This window comes from Dipteris shenzhenensis, chromosome 33 (assembly GCF_047967505.1).
Source record: "Dipteris shenzhenensis isolate YYH24624 ecotype China chromosome 33, Dip_SZ_1.0, whole genome shotgun sequence".
Lineage (NCBI taxonomy): Eukaryota > Viridiplantae > Streptophyta > Polypodiopsida > Gleicheniales > Dipteridaceae > Dipteris > Dipteris shenzhenensis.
The window spans coordinates 20843368-20851337 of NC_141628.1; the positions used below are offsets into that span (position 1 = coordinate 20843368).

A 7970-nucleotide genomic window follows, 5' to 3' on the forward strand; every position below is an offset into this window, starting at 1 on the left:
CCATTCTCTGCTGCAGCGTTTCCGTGCACAAACAATAAGCTTTTTTGTCTGTCCTCAAAACGGCCAGGAGCAGAAGCAATCAGCACTTTGTCCGTCATCAGCAGTACCAACTTCACATAAAAAATACCATCCTTACAATTCCATCTTCACAGCGCAGACAACACTGTTGCAGTTTTGCAAGCCCCACAAACGAGAAAAACTATCACTGCCCACAATACAATTCAAGTTATCATCTTGCTCAAATGACCCCAACTGCAAGCAAAAGCTGGCTCAGTCACTGCCCCTGTTTTATAAACCCAGTTCTTAAGCCCAGTATAATACCAAAATCAAGCCAGCTCTGTGGCTAGCTCAAATCAATCAGCTCAAGTACGTCAGACAATACAATCATCAGAGTAGCCGTCCGTGCTTCCATGTGCCAAACACTCTTACTGCAATGCAATTGTTCGATTTTGCTTATGCAAATTGTTTAACGGTGACCAAACCCAACATAAGCCAAATTTCATCAGCAGTTGTTCATCCTCTTTTCTGTTTTTTCAAACCATGCTCGTCCTCAGCGTAGACACAACACAGAAAACTGCACGCTGTCGATAGCTTACACGATTCAAGAACAAGAATTTCATCAACAAAGATCATGGGCGGCAGCAGCAGAAGTTTAAGAAAACCCATATTCTGTATTAAGAATGTCTCCATTTCTGTGTTGGCTATCAAAAAAATAAGGACGCCATAGCTGCTGCCTGATGAGTGGCAAATACAAGTTTTTGGCGCTTATGTCAAGCCAGAGGTTGCAACAACCACCCACGAAAAACCCCGCGGAAGATATACTGGTAGCGAGACTCGGGAAGGATACCAAAGTATAAGACGCGATGTAGAAGGAAAGCTGGCGAAGGTAGATGATGGAGGCGACGAGAAGGGGGGGGGGGGGGGGGGGGCGGGGGAGGGGGGTCAAAAGCAGTGGGAGTCCCTGGCGACGGGCTGCGGCTGGAGAAGCAAGCTACGGACGACGGAAGAATGGGAGGAATTGGTGGTGAGGTAGGTGGACGAGGCGAAGGAGCAAGCGAGGGAGTGGAAGGCAGAGATGGCGGAGGACTGGTGAGAGTCGTCGTCGTGGTCGACGTCGTTGAGGTGAGCACCAAAAGCGCCGTCGTGCCGGAGAGAGGATTGGATGCGGAGCTTGAGAGATTCGAGCATGGAGTCGGGGTCGTACTGCATGGAGCGAAGAACATCGGCGGGAGATTGGCCATCGCTGGTCTTGATGATCTTGAAGCTATTGGGAGCGACGAGCGATCCGACGACATGAACGACGGGAGGAGCTCCGAACAGATTGTGCATCCCTCCCAGAGCTTCCTGATAAGCTCCGCCCAAGAACATCCCCATATAGTATGGCTTCCCTTCCTCCAGCGCATGCACTTGCAAATATTTCATCCTCTTCCCGCTCGTCACCTCCTTTCCGACGAACGTCGCAATTTTTCCGTCGCTGTCGCACGTTAAATCCGACAGAATCGCCCTCACCGTCGGCTCCTCGTCCAGCCTTTGCAACGGAACGATCGGGAAGAGCTGCCCGATCGCCCAGGTATCCGGCATCGATTTGAAGATGGAGAGATTGATGTGGTAGATGGCATTGTAGCTGCCGGAATCGGTGCAGTCTCCAGCTCCTCCTCCTCCTCCACCTCCGGACATGTGATCGTAGCAGAATCGAGCTATGGAGGACGACGAGAGCTTCTGGTGTCGTCGCTCTTCTACCCACTCCGCCACCACCTCGTGTAGACTGTTGACACTCGCCAACTGCTTCAAGCTCAACCTCCCTTGCTTGAACACCCCTATGCAATCTAGCTTCAGCTGCTTCGCGCACTCCAGCGTTCTCTCGTAGTCTCCCGCTTGCGCATACCCTACCAGCCTCCTCCTTAGCCCGCTCAATTCTTCCGGCAGTCCCTCCACCTCCAGTGGCACTCCCATGTCCCTCGTCGCCTTCCCCCCCTCCTGTGCCGACAGCACATCGAACACCAGCACCGAATGGTGAGACACCAGCGCCCTCCCGCTCTCGCTGCAGATTGTTGGCTGCTTCACCGCCTTCATCGCACATGCATTCTTCACAGCCCTCACCACCTCCCCTGCGTATTCTTCCATGGTGTATCCCACGGACATGTCCGACTCCGCACAATTGGATCCATCGTAGTCGATTCCTAGGCCGCCTCCAATGTCGATGAACTTCATGTTTGCTCCCATTAAGGCAAGTTCGGCGTAGATGTGTGCTGCCTCGCTCACACCGTCGTTCAGAATAGCAAGCGACGGAATCTGCGAGCCGATATGGAAATGAAGCAATTGAAGCCAATCGAGCTTCTTCAAACAATGGAGCTTGTGAACGATTGCTACGATTTCCGAACAGGACAGCCCGAATTTCCCCTTCTCGCCGGATGTCTCCCCGAAGTGACCAGCATGCTTGGCGTTCAGCTTGGCTCGAAGTCCAATTACTGGCTCGATGCCGAGACGCCTGCTCATCTTCAAAACTACATCTAGCTCTTCTTCTTGCTCAAGCACAATGACACAATTCAACCGCAGCTGCCTGGCCATCAGTGCCAAGCAAACATAATCGGCATCCTTGTAGCCATTGCATATAAGCAAAGCATCGGGACTTCCCTTACATAAGGACACCATAGCCAACAGCAGCTCTGGCTTGGAGCCGGCTTCGAGGCCAAAACCGTAAGGCTTGCCAAACTCAACTATGTTCTCAACCACAAAACGATCTTGATTGCATTTCACAGGGAAAACTCCCTGGAACAGCCCCTGATAGTTGTGGCTCCGAATTCCCATATCAAAGGCAGACTGCAATCTTTCCAGTCTATCTTTCAAGACATCCGGAAATCTCACTATGAGAGGAGAAGGAAGGCCCAATTCTCCCAAAACCCTCGCCTCAATCACCTTCTGCACCGCCGCCATGATGTCTATCTCCTCACTCGGCCTCGTATCCTTCCCGTGAGGGCGAACTGCCATGTTGCCCTCTGCATTGACAAAGAAGTATGGCGCCCCCCAACCGTCAATTCTGTACAAGGACGACGATTTGCTGGCCGCCCAGGCCTTGCTGCCCTGCTCAGGCAGCGGCAGCAGAGCGTCGTCCAAGAAGTTGTCATCGAGAGGAAGGTTCCCATCTAAACATGCTAGGGGCGGCATCGCTTTCGGGTCTTGCGGAGGTAGAGGATCCTGAACAAGACGCTCTTGGCAAGGCGCCGAGGCCGGAGCCTCGGCTCACTCTCCACTGAAGCGATTTTCTACAATTCCAGAGCGGGGGGATCAGGGAGCGGGTGGCCAAGGGGGGGGGGGAGGAGGGGGGGAAGGATTGCAGTCAGGGGAGGGGGGGGGGGGGGAGGGGGGGAAGGAAAGGGTTGAGGGGGGAGGTCCAGGGTGGTGAGGGAGGCGGTGAGGGAGGCGAAGGGGCGGGGGGGATGCTATTCTTGGGGAGGCAATGCAGGGGAAAGAAAGGGAGGAGGAAGAGGGAAGGAAGCAGAGGTGGGGAGAAGCTATGGCGAGAGAAGAGCTATGGAGCTCGAGAGAAAGCAGCTATGGCGAAGACGAAGGGTGGCGATGAAGAAAACTCAGAAGAACAAACACTCAGAAAAAGAAAAAGATGAAGAAGAAGAAGAAGGCGGCTGGCTTGTAGTTCAAGTAGAGAAAATGGGCGTTTTTATAGCGGTTGCCGTCCGGCAAAAAGAGGGGGCTTTTTTAGCAGAGCTCGCTAAACGACACCAACCGGTCCTTCTTGCTCTTCTCCCAGGTTCCCAAAGCTGGGTCTTTTTTAGCTCCGCTCGCCTCCGGCTTTACCCAAGTTCACCCCCAAATTTAGCGGTGACCCTGGCCGGCCCTGCTTTTACTATGTCCCTTCCCTACCGTCGCCACCCGTATACGGTACCCTTTCGGTTTCTTTTTATTTTTATACTTTTACCGTAGAAAAATACGGTTTCCCTCTTTTTTAACCCTCCCTACGTCCATTCCCATTTTGCCCTTCTTTCTTTCCCGGTCAAACTTCCCTCCCTTCCCCCCACGTGGCGCCCTTTCCCCTCCCCTCCCCTTTCGCGTCACATTTTACAAGGGCTCCCCGAACATGTTCCATACCCTCCCCTTTCACTTCCAATTTTACAGGTTTTTGGCAGGTTCTGTTTTTTCACCAAAATATAACTAAAATGCCCTCACCATTTAATATACTCGGCCTTTTATTTTTTTTTTTTTTTAAAAAAAGTCCTCAACATTTCAACATTTGCAAACTCCTTTTTTTTTAATAATTTGGACTTCAAATTCACAAGGTCACATTACATTAAACTCGGCTCTTCTTTGTACACTCCCACCACCCCTTAAATGACCCCCTCCCTTTTGTGCTTAGTGACCCCCATGCCGAGGCAAGGCTCTAAAGCACGAAGGGCCTTAATCCAAGGGACCTTAATTTGACAAATTGTTGGGGACATACCATTCCTAACCTTATTAATCCATGGGACCTTAATTTGACAAATTAATCAATAAGGGGGGGACATACCATTCCTAACCTTAATTTGACAAATTATTCTATTGCCAATCATAAGCTAAGCTGAAGGGGCCTTAATCCATGATGTCTTGGTGTGTGTGTGTGGTGGGGGGGGGGGGCATTCTTATACTAACCTTAATTTGACAAATTGTTCAGCTACCAAAGGGAAGCTTCAAAGGGGCCTTAATCCTAGATAATTGGGCAAGGAAGTGGGGAGGCATACTAATTCTTACTTTAATTTGACAAGTTATAATGGGGTGGTAAGGGCAAACTAGTATTAGCATTTAAAATTTGTTCATTCCCAAGGGGAACATATGGGCGGTGGGAGTGAACTAATATTAATTGGATTTTCAAAATTTCCTTCAAAAGGGGGGGACATATAGGCCGGGAAGGAAAACTAATACTAATAGCATTTTCAATCTTTCATTCCCTGGGGGGACATATGGGGGAGAGGGCAAACTAATCTTTTCAAAAAAATAATTTGAAGGAGGAACATATTCGGAATCCCCCCCTCTCCATCTTTTTGAAAACTCCAAGGTTTTTGCCCCCTTCCCTTATCCAAAAAAAAAAACATAAACACCCAAGCTATTCATTCGATATTTGTGTACTGAATTTAAGAAGTTCAAGGTTTTTGCCCTTTCTTTTTTTAATTTTAAAAGAGAGGATCACCCAAGCTATCCATTTAATATATTATGTATATAAATGACGTACCAATGCTATCCATTCTTTTCCCTAGGCTATCTATTCAATATTATGGGCATAGTAAACTCCTCCTGAATCCCTTCTCTAGTGTACAATACTCATAGTTTATATCCTTTCCTTAATTTGTTCATTTTATAAAGTTACCTTCCACACTCATTGCTCAATTTCCCTTATAAGGATGCTTTGAATCCATGTACATTCTCCTTAAACAAGCTTGTCAACACCATTTCCAATTTACCAACCAGCGTCCTTCTAAAAGTCCACTATCTTATAGACTACTTGCAACTTGTCTACCTTCAACTTCAATGTCTTGATAACGTGAACTCAAATAGCCCTTGTGCTTCCTTAGTAGAATCACCAACTAAACTTTTCAAACTTTGGATTCTCAAATCATCATGCTTTAAACACTAAACACGAAGCGAAATCCTTGGCAAAGTGATAACAACAAATCATATTATATTGTCTCTCCTTACATTGTACAAGTCATCATTATAAAAAAACTATATAAGAAGATAATATACAAAATAGCATCACTTTAATATGTCGAATTCCTCTCTATATAACAACCTGCTTTTGCAACCATAGTCCTTATGGATAATGAAGCATCACATAAATCTCTAAATGTCAATGATACTTGAGTCTACTGTACAAGCTTACAAGTAACATATTATATAAGAAGCAGTTTTTGTTTGTGAATGTACACTTTAAAGACAATTTTCTACACACTTGAGAATTACTAAATAACTTAGAGCAATTTTAACCCTGTCCACATAGTTAATGCAAGGTGCGTTACCTATCGCAATTTAAATACTTTCGCCTTTTGGTTGTGCTGATGCTCTCTCATAATGAGATGTAATTATATTTTTTAGAATCATAATGACACCTTTTCTTCATATAAAGATTTCATTTATCCTAGACATGTTACAAAGTGATAATCCCAATTAGTCCATTCTATCCTTAATCTACAAGATCAACTAGTGTTTGGACGTGTGGTGTGAATATTAACTTTGAGAACATATAACCTTAAAATTGACGGATAATAACTTTCAAGGACTCCATTACTTGCCATGTCAACATCATGGTCTACAATATTGACTAAGTCTTCCATTTTTCTAAGATGTAAGTAATTGAAGATCCTTCCACAAAACAATCCACAAGAACAACGTTTACCCATTTTACACCATCATGAAAATTCATGATGTAAAAACATTTGGGTTCTATTTTAGTAAAATGTATCTATTTTGTTGTCACTAGAATGAGATGGTCAAGAGTAGGTAGCATTCATACATATTAGTGTCCCTTCAACTCACTAACCCTATAATGTGGCGCTAACAAGAAAATTTTCAAATGCTACTTTTCAATGGAAGTTTACATACATAAGGGGTATATTCATTCAATTTGGGGGGAGAACTATGTTTTGAAGAAAATTAGACAAACCATCTAAAGGTAAAGCCTGATATTTATGGATACAAACCTTCTTAGCCAACATCAAGGGCCTCATAATTGGAATTGATTCTACCATAAATCCATGCCACAAGGTCGATTGAAACTATCATGTGAAGTCACTATACCATAATGCACTGTGCATCCCTTTAAAATCATCACGTTAGCTAGATCCTTGCCTAATTACTTAGACAAAGATCTAGCATAATGTTCATGAACATTGATTTTCATGCCAATGAGCCTTTTTGCTTTGTCATGTCTTGAAATTCCTATTAGGTCACTTTTACTATGCATCCTTTATAAATGAATTGAGACATAAAACGTGGATGATGATCCCAATTTCAATATTATTTACTACACCATGTCCCTACAACTTTCAAAACTTGACTTGTGACCTTAGTATCAATGCTTTTTATGAATAATCTTTAAACATGCACAAAAGTGAAGGAATCTTATTATCCCTAGATGGGTCATGAAACTTCTTCTTAAGAAGTGAATTTCCCTCAGTGGGCACAATTTTTCGTCCTGCCTTTTGGCAAACTTTCAATAAAAAGATGCTGTATTCGGTCAACCACACAAGTAGTCAAAGAAATTCACAATCTTTTTGAATGGTTATAAAAAGATGATGTATTCGGTCAACCACACAAATAGTCAAAGAAATTTACAATCTTCTTAAATGGTCATATACTAAACCATTTTCTATTAAAGTTACAGCTTTGCATTATTGATACATATAGAAGTTAGACTTGCGAGTTTAAGCATGTTTTCATTTTACATATTTTATATCTTTCTAAAGTCTCATTTTTCCTTGACATCTTTACTCAGATATGCCCTTTTAGAGCTTATAATAAATCACTCTTGAACAGATTAGTTAAAGTGCCTAGAGAAATTTAAATTCAATAAAGTTACTATGGACTATTTCACATTTCAATTTAGATGTAGATCTTGTTGAGCTATTTATATCATTGCATATAGACAAATGTATATGCATACTTCGCCTCTTCATTCTCTTAGCTAGACGTGCTCCATTTTAATATGTAATATACTAGAGTCAATTTCTGTTCAAATTGCTACACCTATCTTTTTAAAAATGTCCCCTCATTATAAAAGGAATGGGAGCTTAGATAAGGAGTATGGGAGCTACAGAGGCGCGGAAAGGTGGAGTGATCATGCCATATGGGCTCTTTAGGTTATGTATAGAGTCAAGGATTTTGCAGCCACCCTAGAGAGAGCTATTGGGAGTCAGGATAAGTAGTACTATTATTTTATGTTAACCAGGAGATAAAAATATTTAGCAAAGGTGATTGTGTTTGTCATC

The 7970-nt window shown here is 44.1% G+C and overlaps 1 protein-coding gene across 1 annotated transcript; it reads right to left on the minus strand.

Annotated features, from left to right (window-relative positions):
- Window positions 1–215: 215 nt before the first annotated feature.
- Window positions 216–3291, minus strand: LOC147879814 (arginine decarboxylase-like). The gene has a single exon (XM_087372052.1). It carries the CDS (start codon window positions 3163–3165, stop codon window positions 943–945), a length of 2223 nt encoding a protein of 740 aa, XP_087228178.1. The 5' UTR covers window positions 3166–3291; the 3' UTR covers window positions 216–942.
- Between the last annotated feature and the right edge of the window lie 4679 nt (window positions 3292–7970).

What these genes read in the sequence shown, in the direction of transcription:
- LOC147879814 (XM_087372052.1), bottom strand. Translation starts at nt 3,165, where the DNA reads ATGCCGCCCCTAGCATGTTTAGATGGGAACCTTCCTCTCGATGACAAC.